Genomic DNA, 19,706 nt, shown 5'->3' with positions numbered 1-19,706 from the left:
CTTTGGCCCCTTGAGTTTTTAGCAAAAGCCAGCTTAAGAGTACCCTAATTAAGTTCATAACAATGTACCTACGTACCTATATAGTTTAAGTTTAAAAAATTTGGCTCTCAAAAGAAATTTCAATCATTGTACTGTTGATGTTTGCCTCTGTTGACTAATGAGTTTGCCGACCACTGCATCAACCTACGGTAAAATAGGTTTCCTTATACATCATTTTGCTTAAAGTTGCAGTTTCCAAGAACCAGCCAGGATGTTAAGTGAGGACTGAATGTATTTCCTACCCACAGCGTTTGGGAAAATAGGTGACTCTGCCCTGTTTGACCAGGTTATATGACCAACTATTGTAGCGTATGCTCCTGACAGGCAGGGGAAGGTCACAGAGAGGCTGACCACTACATGACCCTGGAGTGGGGAGAGAGTGAGGGGGGTTTTCTCCACATCCCACCGATGTGCATGTGGGGTGAATGGGCAGACCTATGAGCTACAACTGGATTGGATGATGTGGTTCTGTGGAGTATGCCGAATGCTGGCCAGATGAGAACACCCTTCGGTGTAGGTGCCAGAAAAACTCAGGACACAAGATAAAAAGCTCAATCAGCCATGGATAATTTGTTAGTATGAATATGCCTGAGGATACTTACATATCGCTTACATAACTGGGACATATACATGGGGTGTAACTTCAAGGAATATAATTAAATGAAAATCTTGGTGTGCGTGTTTTTTAAAAAAATCTGAAATTCAAATTTAATTGGTGTTCTATATTTTTATTTGCTAAATCTGGCGACTCTGTGTTTGGGGTGTGCTAAAGGGCAGGGTTTTTGTTTGTTTTTCTTCACTGGAAATCAGAGTCAAATAATCTTAGCCTGTGGTTCTCAAACTTCAGCTTGCATGAGAATCACCTGCAGAGCTTGTTAAAACTCAAGAGTTTTCAAGTCAGTAGGTCTGGGGTGAGTTACCCCAAATTTGCATTTTTTTTAAACCATTCCCAGGCATTACTGATTCTGTTGATTCCAGGGATCTCATCTGAGAACTACTGGTGGGAGGCGATGCATTACAAAGGTATGTGCAAGGACTGCTAGCAATGCTGTGTTGATGTATCCTGTCCATTGCCATTCTGCCCAGCACACTAAACTGTGCATCTCTAACGAGGGACAGCACATCAAATGTCATGTACCATCATGTAATATCCATAAGCTTTTTGTTATATATAGCTGCCTCTATTCCTGGACTTTATGGACACTCTGTAGGTAAGTTATTTGCCTCTGTAGTGAACGGGTTGCCTTTTAAATGAAAGTGAAAATTCCATATTAAAATTAGAATTGAATTAAAATTTCCATAAGGCCATTACATAGTAATAGCAGAGGACCTTTGTTAAATTATATACCAAATAAATATTTAACAAGGTGAGACACTCCGGAATGTTATTTATATTTTATTAAACACCACCACAATTTCCATAGCAAATTATATATACACACAGCATTGATGCAACCTAGGGATGTTTGGTGTACAAGAATGGAGTTTCTACACTGTGATTTTGTCCAGGGACCTGGTTTTCTTGGAGGAAGATACAAGAGGGATTTTCTTGTGCTTTTGATAGAACTGGAACATACTGGAATTTTAAAAATAACTTGAAAGCTGATATGCTCTATTTCTACTATTAAGATGATTGGTTTTTGATTTTCACTTTTCTATTTACTGGTTTGTTAAAATTGATTTGGATTTCCTCTTTTTAAGGAGAAAAATGCATAGGGAAAAATGAAAGAAGGCTACTAGGATATTTTGCTGGGTGTCCTAGACCTTTGGCTATTGTTTGATCTACCACAGATATGTGTTAAAAATCTAATGATAAACTTACTAGAGATAAATACTAGAGTATCTGTGGATGATATGATATGATATGATGTATAGGATTTGCTTTAAAATGACTGCAATAAGAGGTGGAGGAAGAAAGATGAAATGTTTGATAAAATAAAATATTGATAATTGTTGAAACTGAGTAATGGGAGTATAGGGTTTATTATACTATATTACCTTCGTGTATTTAAAATTTTTGATTAGTTAAAAAAATTTAAGGACTTGCCTTATATTCTCAGTTTTGCCACTAACTGGACCAAAAAGCTATATTCACATCATTAGAATGTTCTGGGCCTCAATTTTTAAAAAATGATCATATTGCAATTAATCATTAAGTAATTATTGAGCAAGGCTTACTGTGTCAGGAGCATTCTGATGGTTCTAATCAAATTTTCAGGAATGTTGTCAAGTTACTGGATGGTATAATGTACTTAAAAAAAAAAACTAAACCTAAGTTTCAAATATTATTATCACTGAATCCGTTGTTGAAATTCATTGAGTACAAATGCTTGGAGCACAGAGCTTTGGTAACTGAAGGTTCCCGAAGACTTTTCTTTCAGTGTTTAAGAAGAGGTAGTCACGTTAGTTATCTGCTGAGAGAGCAGATTCCTACGTGAGAATAGGACTGAAAAAATGTTACACATCTTGGCTCCTTCTGTGTTTTTGAGGGAAACGCAAAGCAACCTTTAAGATTTCTGAATGCCATCTGTATCTACTACACGATAACATATAATTTCATTTGGACACTTTTGCGGTCCATTTCCCAAGTGGCAGGTAAATGTACAAAGAAAAACTGAAAGGTTAAGAATATGCAAGTTTGTGTGTCTGTCCCTGTGTATGTGCAAGCATAAACGGTTTAGAAAACTTGGAATAAATCCAGGCACAGCTGTGTGGTGAGCTGCCAGCATAGGGGAGACGATGTCCCCTTCCTGTTTGTGGGCCTGAAGCCATGGCATGAAATGACCGGTGGCCTGAAGGTCTGGGGCCCGGAGCGTGTGACCGCATTCCGGCTGACAGCAGAGTGGTTTACTATACACCTGACTGGTGCTAAAGACGTGAGAACAAGAAACAACCATAAATGAGGATGAGGACGCACCTTCCACCCAGTGGAGGAGGGTAGACATGGGTTCTGTATGACAAGTGTGTGGTGGACTTACCCTCCTGAATCATTAGAAACTCTTTCCTGGGGCTGTTAGGCAAAAAGGTGCATTCTGTGCAAAGAGGGCTAAAGTGCTTTCATAATGTGGTGTGTTTGAACTAACTGTATCCCCGCTGTTATGGACTGATTGTTTGTTGTCCACACTCCAATTCATATGTTGAAGCCCTAACCCTGAGCATAGATGTATTGGAGATGGGGCCTCTGGGGAAGCAGTTAAGATTAAATGAGGCCATGAGGGTGGGGCTTATTCTCCTTCTCCCCTTCTATCTCCTCCCCTCTCTCCCCTCCCCTGCCCTCCCTTCCCCTTCTTTCCTCTCTCCTCCTTTCTTGTCCCCTTTCTTCCCCTCTTTGCTCTCCTCTCTCTCTCTTTTCCACTCCTCCCTCCCTCTCTTCTTCCCCTCTTCTCTCTCTGCCACACTATTCTCCACCCCCTCCACCTCCACAGGCATAAAAGAAAAGCAAGCCCAACAGAGAGGCCTTACCAGGAACTGAATTTGTTGGAATCTTGATTAGACTGTCAGGTTCCAGAATGGTGAGAAATGAATGTGGTTTAAGCCACCCCATCTGTGGTGTTTTGCTTTCACAGCTTGAGCAAACGAATACACCCTCCCATAGACAGCGGAGAGTACTTCTTTCTGGCGCCAGAGAGGTCAGCTTTTGTAGGAAGTGTGGAGAGAAGTCTGGATGGTGAGACCTATCTGGAAAGGCAGGCCAGAGGGAGGCCACAGAGGGTGCTGCTTATTCAGAGGCACAGAAGTTGCCAAGAGAGAAGACATTGATGCAAGCTGCACTTTCTTTACAGTTTTGCTTGTGGATTGCCTTGTCAGGAGGCAGTATCAATTGCACACCAATTGCTCAATAAGCCTTTGGATACAGGCACGATTCCCTTGGGACATGGACTTTCTCCAGCAGATCACTTGCTTGCCACATACACAAAATGGTTAATGTATCTAATAACTCTTTAGGTCTTGTTAGTTTAGATTTTTAAGAATAATATCTTTATACCCCAGAGCACCAAATAGGGATATTTCCTCCTACATTAAAGTCTATATTTCAATGATCTCTTCCTTTTAGATGAGGTAGTTATTGAATTTTTTTTAAAGCTGACTTACTTTCTCAACAGTGTGTTATAGGGAAAATTTTTTCTTTTAGTTAAACAAGATGTCCAGTAGCATGAGTGTGAGAAACATAAGTCAAGATGGAATTCTGATGATCATTTACCCACCACCAATGAAAATCTCTGCATGCTTTGATTATATTAATATTTTTCTTGCCAGTAAAAATGATGTGCCTGCATTTCTTACCCTATGTTGTTACATATTATGAAATTTAGAAAACTTTGCTTGGTATGGATGATGCGGGGCTCAGACCCTTTGCTGACATTTTTTCATATATTTCCTCCTTTAATCCACACAATATACCTGCAATACAGGTCTTCTTATCCCTATTTTGCAGATAAACACTAAAAGGTGTCTCTACTGGAGTATGACTTAGAGGCTCAGCACTGCTAACCAGAATCCTTTTCTCTTTTCTAAATGTAAAACCAAATATACTACTTGTCTCATGGTGTAGTTACATTTGGAATTTTGAAAACACCTCATTCCATAATCTGCTCATGCCATTTTCATTAATATTTTGGAAACAAAAACCTTACTTTAAACTAAAAAAAAAAAGCCACTAATAAAAATGTACAAGTAACCTTAACCGCTTTGGGTTGGTGGATAGAGCATCAGCCTAGGGACTGAAGGGTCCCAGGTTCGATTCCGGTCAAGGGCATGTACCTTGGTTGTGGGCACATCCAAGATGTGGGAGGTGTGCAGGAGGCAGTTGATTGATGTCTCTCTCATTGATGTTTCTCACTCTTCTATCCCTCTCCCTTTCTCTCTGTAAGAAATCCATAAAAGATATTTTAAAAAAATGTACAAGTGCTGAAACCGGTTTGGCTCAGTGGATAGAGCATCAGCCTGCGGACTGAAAGGTCCCGGGTTCGATTCCGGTCAAGGGCATGTACATTTGTTGCAGGCACATCTCCTGAATGGATTGTGCAGGAGGCAGCTGGTCGATGATTCTCTCACATCGATGTTTCTATCTCTCTCTCCCTCTCCATTCCTCTCTGTGGAAAATCAATAAAAGATATATTTAAAAAAATGTACAAGTAACATTACCCAGCAAAATAATGTCTGGACTAAATATAAAAATAGAGTAAGCCTGGGAAATGGAGCCATTATTCTCATATGTAACCCAACAGAAGTTTTAATACAATGCATTGTGTGGCACCAGAAATTGGTGCTGGCTGATGAAACTGGGAGTTTATTATGTAGATATTAATGGGAGAACCAGCTCAGAGCTGAGTCTCAAATGCTGTCCAACTACAGGCTGCAGAACTGGCCAGATGAGTTAATGGCAAGGCCCCCCCGCTACTGCCCAACAAACGTTAGGGAGACTGCTGCCGCCCCCACGCCGCCACTGCCATTGCTGCAGCATGAACTTGGCTGACAGTTTTGCTACCATGTGGGTTCTGTGTGGTCTCTCCTTAAATTGTTCTTTTCCTTTTTTGGGAGTGAAATTTATATTACATTATATATTTACATTAAATATGCAGTACAGATTTTAATGTTTATAAAACTGGGATCCAAATTGTTCTCAATTAATGATGTACTTGAAAAAATAATGGCCCAGCACTTGCAAAGTCCTTGTTGCACATCTCAGAAGATCTTCAGCAATGGTTCTTAAATTCCTTCATTACTTTCTTGTCCATTGCTCATGCCTCCTGTCCTTAAATTCCCTGGAAAAGTTCCCATTCCTTTTCTAGGTGCCCTCTTTCCCCCCCATTGCTTCCCCACCCTCCTTCCCATTTCCCCATGTAAAAGCTCAAGAACTGGTTCAGTAAGGAAGAACCTGTTTTGGATGGAGTCAGAGGAAAGAGATTAAGACGGCCAAAACTAGGAATTCTCTAGCTCTTAAGGGAAGAAAAAGGAGATGTGAAAGACAGTGGGTGCACTAAGAATTTGTATCCAGTCATAGGGACACTTTTAATAGTGATTTTCAGAAGCATTTGGAGCCCTGGCCAGTGTTGCTCAGCTGGTTGAGCAGATTCTCTTGCATTGAAAGGTCACAAGTTTGATTCCTGGTCAGGACACAGGCCCAGGTTGCTGGCTCATCCGTATTAGGGAGCATGTAGGAGGCAGCCAATTGATGTTCCTCTTCCTCCCTTTCTCTCTCTCTCTCTCTCTCTCTCTCTCTCTCTCTCTCTCTCTCTCTCTCTCTCAAAAAAAAAAATCAATAAAACACACACACACACACACACACACACACACACACACACACACATATATATATATATATATATATATATATATATATATATATATATATATATAATCCCAAAGGATTAATTAGTCTTAACAAATATGCATATTGCTATAAGATGTGCAGTTTAAATATTGATTGTGATTCAAAGTGTCTTCTATATGAAAGCAACTAGGTTAAAGATAATAAATACACAAAGAAGAACAGAATCCCAAGTTATTTAAAAAGAAAGATAAAGGCTAGTGTTCATATTTATGATTCTAAAAGAGTCATTAATTTAGTTTCAAGTTCCCATACAGAATTAATCCTTTGGGGGCAAATTCTATTCAGAGTTAATTATTATCATAAATACTTAGTTGATTTTTGGACACCCTTCACATCTTTAGGATATCCTCATGTGTCTCCCGTGATAGATTGTGACAGGTTACAGTGACACTTATTTCAAATATTCATTCTTTTATGAAATTCTGTTGACTCTGGCACAGAGCCATCAAACTGTCTATTCAACATTCACTGCTCTACCAAATGAAAATCTTACACAGTGTTTCAGTCTAGTGTTGCTTGAAGCAGATAGCTGGATCTAAACACACCTAGCAACACAATTTCTGCTTAGCAAATATCAAATAATCTCCCTTAGAATAGTGCATGAAGCTTTAAATTACTGGAGAAGGCTACCCAGGGCAGCAAGGTTCTGTATAGCTATAATAGAAATTCAATTACTGAATCTAACACCAGTCATTGGGTCAAACATATTTTCTTTCTGAGCATGTACACTGGGCTGCTGGCTCATTTTCTGGAGGGGCTGGGTGCTCCTAGTGCTTTTAATTCTTCCCAAATGGGGAAGAATTCTTAAAAATATATATATATATATATATATATATATATATATATATATATATATATATATATGTTGATTTTTTACACAGAGGAAGGGAGAGGGATTGAGAGTTAGAAACATTGATGAGAAAGAAACATCGATCAGCCGCCTCCTACACACCTCCCACTGGAGATGTGCCTGCAACCAAGGTACATGCCCTTGACCGGAATCAAACCTGGGACTTTTCAGTCCACAGGCTGATGCTCTATCCACTGAGCCAAAGCAGCTAGGGCGGAAGCATTTATTCTTAGAGACAATTTGAAACTTTGAACACACTGTTTCAGTGCTATGTGGGAAGCTATCATTTTCATTTAACTCATAATTAAATTATAAGTTGAACAGTACTCTAGAGTCTATATACTGTCAAGTCTAGACTTATCATTCAATGTGCTTCTCTCGCCTCGCCTGGGCTGGTGGAACAAGGATGGATGCCCTGGATTAGAAACTCTCACAGGATCCATGGGGTGAAGAGGGCGGTCCTAGGAGTCGTAACTGCAGAAGCAAGGTGGGGCAATTGGCAGCCTTTGGAAAGGAGGAGCTTGAGTCTGTTTTTAGAGTTGTCATGTGCATAATTCAGACAGCGGTTCTGAGTACCATTTGTTTTGTGAAATATATTAGGTATTCCGTATAGTGGTTTTCAGATTTATTATGCAATATTCTGATTCATGAAAATATTCTATTAAATGCAATCGCTCATGTAATTACTTTGCTTAATCGACACCATACTTTAATTAACATTGCACAGAATTCTGATTTAATCAATTAGATTTGATCAAGTATAACTGAACTGTAAATACTTTTCATGATGCAGCAGTCCACAGTAATTACTGAGAGCTAAGGAAAGACATGACACCACCTAAAACTAACACATTTCCCATGTGAAGAGAGGTAAATCATAATTTAAATATAATTTTATTTCGGAAAGTAAACTATAAAGAGTAGATAATTCTGTTACTAACAATAGTCTAGTAAAAACAACCTCACAGGGAGTGTGAGAAATTAAAAAATATGCTATTACCCAAAGTTAGCCTTGAGAACAAATGATTAAACTCAAGATTCATCACTTTTTTTAGTTTTGTTAATAGACTCATTAAATAGCAGTGTCTCATGATATTAGTTTACTGTTATGGGTTGACTTTTGTCCCCCTGCCCTTCAAAAAAAAAAAAAAAAAAAAAAGAAAAAGAAAAAGGTATGTTGAAGCTATAACTCCCCAGTACCTCAGAATGGGACTTGATGTGGAAAGGGGCCATCTGCGGATATAATTAGGGAAGGGGAAGTTGGACTGAAGAAGGGAGGGCCCTAACCCAGTGGGGCCGGTTTCCTTATAAGAACACCAACCAAGGACAAGACTGAGACACGCAGGGCGAAGGCCATGTGAGAGGAAGGCCGAGTTTGAAGTTGTCCCTGCAAGTCCAGGAACACTACAGATAGCGGCCAGAAACTAGGAAGAGGCCAAGGAAGGATTCCCTACGGGTTTCAGAGGGAGCATGGCCCCACTGACACCTTGATTTTTGGAATTCCAGCAACTAGAACTGTGAGGCGAATTTCTGTCTTTAGCCACCAATTTGTGGTGCTTTGTTATGGCAGACCCAGGTCAGCCATGCACTCACAGAAACGCAGTGGAGAGTTACAACTCAACATAACCAGAATCTATAAAATTGCTTCTGATAATACCAGTGGTGTGTGTGGGGGGGAAGTCTCTTGCTAAGCTATATATTTTAAAAATGCATGTGCTGTTTTTCGTTTGGTTAACTTTTACATTCTAAGCAAGTGTCGGCATAAATATAACACTTTTTGTTCCTAGCACCCCTCTTCACACAGCACTGAGCCGAGTGCCTTGAACATAAATCAGCCAGCAGTACATTCTGTGGCTTAGTTTAAAAAAGATGAACCTATAAATATTAAAATACCCACTTATAGAACTTGAGCCCTAAATATATAGTGTTACTGAAATGTGGGAGTAATTATTGAAAAGAATTTACATGAGGTTCATCAAGGGAAATTTTATCTTGAAACTATACATTGATAATGAATTATATGCCCAGCCAATTTGTGGATTGTTCAGGTTCTATAGTTTCTGTTGTCTTCATTTTGACTTTGAAAAAAATATTCTTAGAACCTATGCTATGTGAAGAGCAAGGAAAAATAATATAAATTTAAGTTATTGGTGTTAACTTGCTAACAGATCTTATTATTAGATCTGTTAGATCTAATAATAAGATCTGTTAGCAAGTTAGAATAGATAGAAATTAAAAATATAAATGAATTTTGGAGGTCATCTGTAAATTTTTTTTTTTTTACTTTTGTTAGTTTTTTTTTAAAAAAAATTATTAATTAAGGTATCACATATTTGTCCTCAATCCTCCATTCCAATCCCCCACCCCCCTACTCATGCCCCACCCACCTATTGTCCTTGACCACTGGTTAGGCTCATATGTATGCACATACGTTCTTTGGTTGATCTCTCCTTTTTATCCCCACCCTTCCTTTGAGGTCCAACAGCCTGACCCATGGCTCCTTATCTCTGGGTCTGTTCTTGTTCATCAGTCTATGCTGTTCACCATTTCCCCTAGGTCTGTAAATTCTTATTTTAAGAGTTGATCATTGTTTGGTTATTGCAGGGGTGATAATGTTTGATGGAAAGACATTAGTAGACAACAGCCGAAGATCGGAAGCTAGACAGCGATCAGAGCGGGGGCTAGGCAGCTGTTCCCAATCAAAGGAAAAGCTTCCTGGCACCAAGGGTCCATGAAGACTACCAGATAACACAAGTGCATCTTTGTCAGGTCCTTCGATAAGTAGTATTTCCCTAGTCTTGGGGTCTTCACAAACTTCTAGCCTCCTAGCCCTCCCTATTGTTCTGAGCTCTTTGTCTTTTGCAGAAAGATCTAGTACTATGGTCGGCAAACTGCAGCTTGCAAGCCACATGCGGCTCTTTGGCCCCTTGAGTGTGGCTCTTCCACAAAATACCACGGCCTAGGAGAGTCTATTTTGAAGAAGTGGCGTTAGAAGAAGTTTAAGTTTAAAAATGTTGGCTTTCAAAAGAAGTTTCAATTGTTGTGCTTGATATTTGGCTCTGTTGACTAATGAGTTTGCCGACTACTGAACTAGTATATAACACTCTACTGCTGATCATTTCTGAGCATGTACTGCCAGATGGGATGGATTGGAATTTAAATTCCCAGGTGTACTGTTCCCAAGCCAGACTGAGCCTCAAACCTGCCTGAGATCCATTCCTGCAAATATATAACTGGAACTGGAGAGAACGAGATAAATTAGGTTGGTAGAACATAGAGAAGACTAACATTTCCCGATTGTCTACTATATTCCAGGTTCTGTCTGTGCCAAGCATTACACATATAATCTCATTTACTATTTTTAAATTTGATTTTTTAATTGAAACAATGTACAATTTATTTGATTTTTTTCTTATATCTTTTGTTTTGTTAATCCTCATCCAAGGATCTTTTCCCATTGATTTTTAGAGAGAAGGGAAGGGAAGGGGAGAGACATAGACAGAAACATAGAAGACACATCAATTTGGTTGCCTCATGCACACACTCCAACAAAGGTCAGGGATCAAGCCTGCAACCAAGGTACATGCATGCGCTTGACTGGAATCGAACCCAGGACCCTTCAGTCCTCAGGCTGATGCTCTCCCCATTGAGCAAAACTGGCTAGGGCAACAATGTACACTTTAAAAACACCAAAAAGACTGGGTGGTGAGTAGTTAGAAATTAATTTTTAAAAAAATTTCTTTAAGAGGGGTATATTCTTTGTACGATTTATAAAAAACCCACAGCCATCAAATATGACAAGGCTTATATTATAAGCAGCAGTCCTGCCTGGCTGATTGGTTCAGTTGGTTTCCGTGCTTTTATTACTAACTAGAGGCCCGGTGCACAAAATTCATGCACTGGGAGGGTGTCCTTCAGCCCAGCCTGTACCCTCTCCAATCTGGGACCCCTCGGGGGATGTCTGACTGCTAGTTTAGACCCGATCCCACAATTGGCAGTCAGATATCCCTCTCACAATCTGGGACTGCTGGCTCCCAACTGCTTGGCTGCCTGCCTGCCTACCTGGTCACCCCTAACTGCCCTCCCCTGTTGGCCTGGTCACACCCAACTGCCCTCTCCTACAGGCCTGGCCACTCCTAACTGCCTTCCCATGTTGGTCTGGTCACCCCAACTGCCATCCCCTGCCAGTCTGATCTCCCCCAACTGTTGCCCCTAACTACCCTCCCCTGCTGGCCTGGTCACCCTCAACTGCCCTCCCCTGCTGGCCTAATTGGCCACAACTGCCCTCCCCTGCCTGCCATCTTGAGGTGGCCATCTTGTGACCACGTGGGAGCAGCCATCTTGTGCGAGGGTGTGATGATTTTTGCATATTACCTCCTTATTATGTAGGACTCATCCCCAAACTTTCTGATGCAAGTAAAAATTGCGTCTGAACCTGTTTAAGTTTCTGTTTTATATTCATCTTGGAGAATTTAATCAGAAGCTTTAAGTTCTCCTCCTATTCCAAGTTAGTTTTTCTCTAAGCCTGACAAAAGCTGTTACTGGGATGTTTCCCTTCACCATTATTTTTAGTCTCTCCCCCCCCCCCCCCCCTCCCCCATGCCTTTCTTCTGTGTTGGAATTCTGATTTTCTGGGGTCTTATATCTTTCTCTTTGTTTACTTCCTTGTTTCAGTAGAGCATATTCTTCACAAGGTACATAATTTCGGAGCTCAATTTTATGAAAATATTCTATCCTGACATTTCATTGATTGTTTTGCTGGATGTAGATTTTTAGGATAGAAAAGAGAGAAAAATGTTCCTCAAAACTCTGACACAATGTGCACTTCTCCATTGCCTTCAAGCTTCTCTGGGGCTATTGAGACGTTCCATGCTATTCTAGTCCCCATTCCCTTGTGATCATTTCCCCCTTCTCTGGAAGTTTTTAGGCTCATCTCTTTATCCAGCTGTTCACGGTGCATCAGATAAATCCTCTGAGAGGATTTGTTTTTGCTCCTATCAAATACTTGGAGGGTATAAACAATCTGGGATTAATCTGAATTATATTCTTGGTTGAAGGTTTATCAGATCACTTACGTATAGGTTTCCCCCACTCCCCAAAAGTAGATTGTTCCTCAGATTGTTCCTTTCAAAGGCTGGCATGGCATAAAGTGAAGAAGCAATTTCCTCAGGGCACATCTTGCTAATAGACGCATAAAATAAATCGGGAGGAAGCCCAGATAATTACAGACACAGCTCAGAGATCTGGTGGCTTGTTGAGTGTGATTCCCTGGGAAGGAGCTTGTTGTGTTGGGGCTGCTGTCAGGGCTTAGGCTGTGAGCTGTCTCTTTAACACGGGCTGCAAAACAGATGCTGAATGCTATTTTCACTTAAAATATCCCCCCCCCCCCCTCAGATTTCTTTTGGTTAGTGGAAACAGGTAATAATGTAGGTCTTTTGTTAAAGTGAGGTGGAGTACAGTGAACTTTTGAAAAGTAGGGGATACCTATAGTGTGAATTTGGGCCACAAATCCGGGTGAGGGTTGACGGGTGGTCCCAAATTCTCAGTGGCAATTTCTCCCCTTTCTACTCTTGCCAAAAGTTGAAATCGTTCCTTTTCCTTGTGGTCCACTGGAGGTAGCATGGGGGTTATGTGTAATTCATCCTTGGAATTTCCAGAATCTGGTAGGAGAATCTGGTATTAGACTTCTCACCTTGGAGGACTCTTGGGTTCTGTTCACAATGCTGTGAAAATCAGTCTGGACTCAGTTGGTGTGACAAATGCCCTCAGGATAATGATGCACCATTTACCTTTCTAAGTTCCTTCCTTTGCTCAATGCATGCCTGAGATTTCCCTACTTTTTGGTCTGATGTGTTAAAGATTATTTTAAAAATTAAATCCCCTCACCCCAGATGCTTTTGTTATATCCAGCAGTCCATATAGAGAACTATTCTGTCATATTCCTGGAAATAAGAGTCTATATCATCTTTCTAAGCCTCAATTTTCTCATTTGAAAAATGGGGATAATAGCAGTATCTACCTGATAGTATTTGAAGAATAATGTAAGATCATTACATAAAGCTCCTAATGCTGTGCCTGGCAGCCCAGTTCATGTTTTCTCCATTTTAAAAGGGGCATTTATAGAGTCTAAACTTATATGTTCTATCTTGCTATATTTTTATGGGTCCATGGTACACTAATGCCCCGGGGTAAAGCTGTGAATAATCTGAGGTCTCAAAAATTTCATACTTATCATATTAAGCATTATAGTTCCTTCCATTTCAAAAATTTCCATTTCAAAAGGACCAAGGGATTAAACATCATTGGTGGATCCGAATCGAGAACAGGTGGTTTATTGAAGTGACATTCTCAATTTGTACATTTTGTGAAACAAAAGACTTAATAAAACATCCCCACCTCAACCAAACAAGACTCTCACGGGATGTAAAATGGATGCTTTTGCTTACAACAAACGAGGCTATGCTCTTATTTATTTAAATTTTTTACCATTTTTATTGCCACAGAGAGTTGAATTGCATGAGAGGTTCCTTTAAAAGCCCACAGAGATGCTCACTCCAAGCAGCTGCCTCTCTCTGGAAGAACAGTTTTTATCCACTGCCCAGCAGCTCCTGGGCAGTCAGCTGTCCTGCTGGCGGTTGAGCTGACCCTCGGGCCACCTCAGGGGCACTTCTTCAGCAGGTGCATGGTGATATTTTTCACGGCCAGCATGGTCTCCGTACAGGTGGGCTTGATGAGCACCTCCGGGAGTAAAAACCCAAAATGCCCAGTGTCACGCAGTTCAAAAGCAAACGTGTAGGGTATTCCATTTTTGTAGGCCCAATCCATCGAGCTCCCAGAACTCACATCTGAAAGTTAAAAGAAAAAAAAAAAAAAAAAAAAGAAACAGCCTTAGTATTAAAGAGTAGGGATAATTTTCAAAAATGTATATATTACTAAGCAATACTACATTCTTCCAATAAATACTGTTCACCAAGAATGATTTAATAGAAGTTCCATGGCCTCGGGCTCAGAGACCTTATAAATCATACCTGCCATTTTTTTGAGAACCTAGTCTAGGTTTTAATGCTTTTCCAGTGTTATTGACCTCAACATTTCTCAGCCTCAACTTCAATAACATTTATTTCCACTCGAACTTTATTCTCCCATGACCAAAACCACACTATGGACTTTTCCACTTCTCATCACTCAGTTCTTCTTTTCTTCCAAGGTCTAGAATATGGCAATTTTGTCCCCAGAAAACCCCATTTCTTGTACTTCCCCTATTTTTTCCCCCACTTGAACTTGTTCTTTGCCTTTGCTTAAGTTTGTAGTTCCCAGACTCTTTCCAGCCTTATAATTTTTTTTTTAATCAATCTTTATTGTTCATATTATTACAAAGGCTCCTCTTTTCTTCCCCCCTCCACCAGGTTCCCACCCCCCATGTCCTCATCCATAGGCGCACAGTTTATGTTCAGTCTCTTCCTCCCTCCACCACTCTCCCTTTCCCATATTGCCGGCTCTACTACAATGAACAGCTATTATTGTTCATCAGGTGTTTCAATCTCCTTTTTTTTTTTTTTTTGATTAATAAACTTTTACACTTCTAAGAATAAATTTTAAAATCTAATAATTTTAAACCTTGTTTTTTTTCTGCTCTGGGAATTGAGAAGCAAACTTGTTTACATGTAAACTTGCCCTTAGGCTATCAAAAGGTGTAGCCATTCAAGTGTAAATGGACACATTGTTTAAAGATAGCTGCTGGTTGGAATTGGATTACCTGTTCTGGGTGGGAAGGGTTTGTCTTCCCCTTTCTCCGTTAAAATTAAGGTGTTAGCTTTAAAACCTCTTTTTGGCAAGAGACCTTAAACTTTCAGAACTTTAAATTTTTCAGATAGTAAATCAGTTACTTAGCATTTTCTCAAATCAGTAATACCTCCACATGCCCAAGGATACACTTCACACAAAAGACATTTCCAAATAGGTCAACCAACCTCATCCAGGCCCCACACAAGGCACTCACAGATCAACACCCCAGCGCTATACTAACTCAACACATCCAGATCTAAGCCTTCATCACTTGATTCAGCAGACCCTCAAGTTCCCCCAAAAGTTTCCAGCCATGTCTGAGGGGCAGCCTTGGGGCAGAGGCAGGCAAGGAGCAAGCTGTTCCAGGCCTGGTTGCTCCGGGCCTGGCCTCTGTTGCTCTGGTCCGCTCCACAACCAGCTGCTCTGGGTCTGGCCACTGCCGCTCCCGGCCTGGCTGCTGCTGCTCAGGACCTGGCCGCTCCCGGCCTAGCAGCTTCTGTTGGACCCCCCGAAGGAGACCCCTGCCCTGACCCAGGATCAGCGACGACCCAGTCATTCAGCCTCTATACTTCCAGCCTTATAATTTCATTTAACTCTACACTTGGCCATGGCCAATTACTTCACTGAAATTCTCACCAGAACCCTAAATATGACTCCCCTAATCTTTTTTCTGCCTTGGTTTTGCTGACTCCCCATCCCTGACCCCGTGTCTCTGCTTTGACACCTTATGAGGAGGCTGGAGAAAGTCTTTGCTATAAATTCACACTGATCACTGGAGTCTTTGTTCCTGATACTGCTCTAGGCTCCTTTTCCTACACCTTTACTTACTGAGTGGTTTTCATTCCCTTCTAGTCCTCCCCATCACTTTCTCACTGTTCCCATACTCAATGAGTAGTTAGCCAGCCACCTCCTCTACTGACCTCATAGTCCTCAGACTTCCCTCCTTTAGCTCAGAAGAAGAAATGTTGCTCGTTTTTTTTACACGTGCCATCTTTTGATACCATTCACTGCTGTCTTCTCTGCTAGTGAGCAGGTCCCTTCTCCCGGCCTTTGTTTCATTAATTAATCCCCCCTCTATCTCGCAGCTGCAATGGCCAAAGTGTTCAAGCACCACTTTCCTGCAGCACTTCCTGCTCATGATCCTGATATATGCCATCCTCTTGTTCTTCTTCCTGTTACTTTAAAACTAAAAGAGAATTGCTGTGTTTCTTCTACATTCCCAGTCACTTTCACTTTGGTTCTTGCCTCTATCTGTCTATGGAAACTTTTTTTTTTCTTGAAGGTCACCAAGCAGAGCAGGCCTGATCTATACTGCCCCCCCCCCCCCCCCCTTCTCATCCCCCACTCAGATTCCACTTTCAACCTCTCCATAGCATTTACCCTAGCTGACAATCCTTCCTCACAGCTCTCTCCTTCTGGCTCCTGTGACCCCATATTTTCAGCAGAGTTAAGAGTGCAGACAACAGAGGCAGGCTGTATCCAATTCTCCCTCTGTGGCTGCTCTGTGTTTCAGTCTCTCCTTCTGAAAAAGGGGTGATAACACGCCTGCATAGGGTTGTTGTGAAAATGAAATAAAAGAATGTGCTTAGCCTATACTAGCTGTTACTATTTTGCATCTTTACATCTCAAAGTGCCTAGCACGCAGTTCCTAGCCAAACATACTCTTAATTTTTAAATAAATGAATACATGGTTCATAGAATAATCTTTATATACTTTTCCCCTGAAATTTATATAATGTAGCCTGACATACGCCATTATGTTATAATGTTTACATACTCAAATAATACCACTTTTTATGCTATTTTTGCCAGGACAAATTAGAGATAGAATTAGTACGGGAAGATGACTCTGTTGTTTCTCAGGCTCCTCTGGCTTCAGTTAGGACAGGCTGTGGCTTCATTGTTCCTCTGGGTTAGAGTACACTGCAACTACAAATAGTAGTCATAGTAGCCAAAGCCAGAGACAATCTGCCAACAGTTACCTCATGGTCATGTGACAGCCTCATTTCTATGGTAACAGGTTCTTCTCGGTAAATATCATACTATGACTATGCCTTGATAGCAAGCTGCAAAGGTGAAGTGTAAGATTTTTAAAACGAATGTTTTAAAATTGTTTTTTTTTGAATGTTTTAAAATTGTTAATATATGGTAATGTGATTTTCCCCATTAAAATTTAATTTTTCAACTATAGTTGATATTCAACATTATATTGATTTCAGATTTCAGCATAGTAGTTAGACATTTATATACCTTATGGAGAGATCCTGCCCAATAAGTCTAGCAGCTCCTTGGAACCATTACAATATTATTGACTATATTCCCTATGCTGTTCTTCCATCCCCTTGACTATTTTGTAATAGCAAACTTGTACTTTTTAAAAAAATATTCTTTATTGTTGTAAGTATTACATAGTCCCCCTTTCCCCCTATTGCCATCACCCATCTGCCCCTGCACCCCAGTCTCGGCCTCCACCTCCCCACTGTCTGTGTGATTTGTACTTCTTAAACCCTTCCCGCTTTACAGCCAATCCCCGAATCCCCCTCCCATCTGTTAATCACCTACTCTCTGTATCTGAGTTTGTTTCTATTTTATTTGTTTATTTTGTCTTTTAGTTTACACACATATGTGAAATCATATGTATTTATCGTTGACTGATTTCATTTAGTATAATAATTCTAGGTCAGTTCATGTTGTCACAAATGGCACTATTGCATTCTTTTTTTATGGCCAATGTATACATGTACCAACTCCTCTTTATCTGTCTATCCATGGACCCTCAGGTTGTTTCCATATCTTTGCTATTGTAAATAATGCTGTAATAAATGTAGGGATGCATGTATTTTTTTTTCAAACTAGTGTTTTAATTTTCTTTGGACACATGCCATGAAGTGGAATAGCTGGGTCGTATGGTAGTTCCAATTTACAATGTTTAAGGAACCCCCATACTGTTTTCCATAGTGGCTGCACCATCAGTGCAGGAAGGTCCCCTTTTCTCTGCATCCTTGCCAACACTTGTTTATTGATTTATTGAGGATAGCCATTCTGACATGTGTGAGGTGATATCTCATTTTGGTTTTAATTTACACTTCTCTGATGATTAGTGATGTTGCAAATTTTTTCATATGTCTATTTGCCACCTGTATGTCCTCTTTGGTTAAATGTCTATTCAGGTGGTCTGCAGTTGCTAGTTGTCTGTGTTGGGCTTACAGGTGCCTGGGAAAGGCTATGCGGTCACCGAAGCAGGCTGTCACTAGAGCTGGGCTTGGGGCTGCTTAGTGAGAGGTACTGAGCAAACTGAGGCCAGACACTGCTTGTTTTTGGTTTATAGACCCTAGAGAGATTTTAGTGAAGTCTGCAGTACGGGCCAAGGCTGGTTGCTTATGTGGGACAGCAACTGGATGTGGTTCCAGCTCATGTGTGTGTTGGGTGGAAGGGGGTGTCTTAGGTAATCACCAAGGTGGGGCAAGTATTAACCTGGCGGATAGGGACTCAGATTTGTCACCTGCTTGTGCTTTCAGGCTGAGTTGGGGGAGGGCTCAACAAAGGAACAAGGGTGCCTGGCAGCACTTCTGTCCTCGGACAGAGCTGCCCCTTTGGCCCCACCCTGAAGCCAGTCAATTCATTTCCTCCCCAAAAACCTCTGGGGTGCCTTCCCTGTAATTAAGGGCGAGCGTTTGTGAGTCTGTGCTCAGGCCTTTCACGAGGACGCCTGGATCTAGAGCAGCCCTCCATCTCACCTGGACAGATCCCTGCTGATTTTCACAGCCACATGTTGTAGGGACTCTTCTTCTCATCCCCGGTGCTCTGGGCTGGGGAGCCTACTGGGGGGGGGGGGGGGGGGGCGGGCAGGCGGGCGGGCTGGTAGCTTTCCCTCCTTAGGGGGCACCTCTGCAGCCAAGATGTCCTTCCTGATTTTTAACCTCCACAAAATGAGTGTAGGACCAGCCCATTTTGTGTCCCTGCCCCTCCTACCAGTCGATAAGAGACTTCTTTTTAAAATTCACCTATATCTATATCTGTCTCTGTCTCTATCTCTAACTATTAATTATTTCAGAGAGAAAGAGAGAGGGAGAGGGAGATAGAAACATCAGCGATGCAAGAGAATAATTGATCAGCTGCCTACTGCATACCCCCCTTGTGCCCTGACCAGAATCGAACCATGATCTCCTTGTTCACAGGAGGATGCTCAACCACTGAGCCAGACTGGTGGACACGGCGCTGCTGCTTTATATCCTTAGGCACAGGACTTCTGTTCAGCTAGTCTTCAGGTGGTTCACAAGGGCGGCTGTTCTACAATTCAGTTGTAATTTGATGTGGTCATGAGAGGAGGTGAGCACATCATTTATCTACTCCACCATCTTGACAGGATGTTCATAATGAAATTTTAAAAAAGACTATATTTCCCCTTTCAGGGTGACTTACTTGAAAAGTAGTTCTGAAAAGGTCAGCCTGAGACTAATGATCATGGTGTGTGAAAAAAAGTTCTGACACTTAGGACATTCTCATTATTAGGATAAACTTGTTTGATAAGTAGTGTTGATTGACAAATCAAGCTTTTCTTCTGAAGACCGAATAAAGTCAATGGTTATGAATATAATGATGGGTAGATCAAAGATATCAGGAGAAATTTGCTACTTTATTATAATGCATAATCAGGTGTCACTATCTATACATATACATATGATCTATGTGTGTCTA

At 41.0% G+C, this 19,706-nt stretch overlaps 1 protein-coding gene across 1 annotated transcript in view; it reads right to left on the bottom strand.

The window, feature by feature from the left end:
* Window positions 1–13,707: 13,707 nt before the first annotated feature.
* Window positions 13,708–19,706, bottom strand: part of CPA6 (carboxypeptidase A6) — a 200,230-nt gene continuing 194,231 nt past the window's right edge. Inside the window, exon 11 of the mRNA XM_084864392.1 lies at window positions 13,708–14,068. Within this exon, the coding sequence (XP_084720518.1) occupies window positions 13,881–14,068 (188 nt within the window). The 3' untranslated portion in view covers window positions 13,708–13,880. The remainder of the gene's footprint in view (window positions 14,069–19,706) is intronic.

The sequence above is a fragment of the Pipistrellus hanaki genome, assembly GCF_964339955.1.
Source record: "Pipistrellus hanaki genome assembly, chromosome: 17".
Lineage (NCBI taxonomy): Eukaryota > Metazoa > Chordata > Mammalia > Chiroptera > Vespertilionidae > Pipistrellus > Pipistrellus hanaki.
Note: the sequence above shows the minus strand (reverse complement) of the source record. Positions and strands in the feature narration are given on the sequence as shown.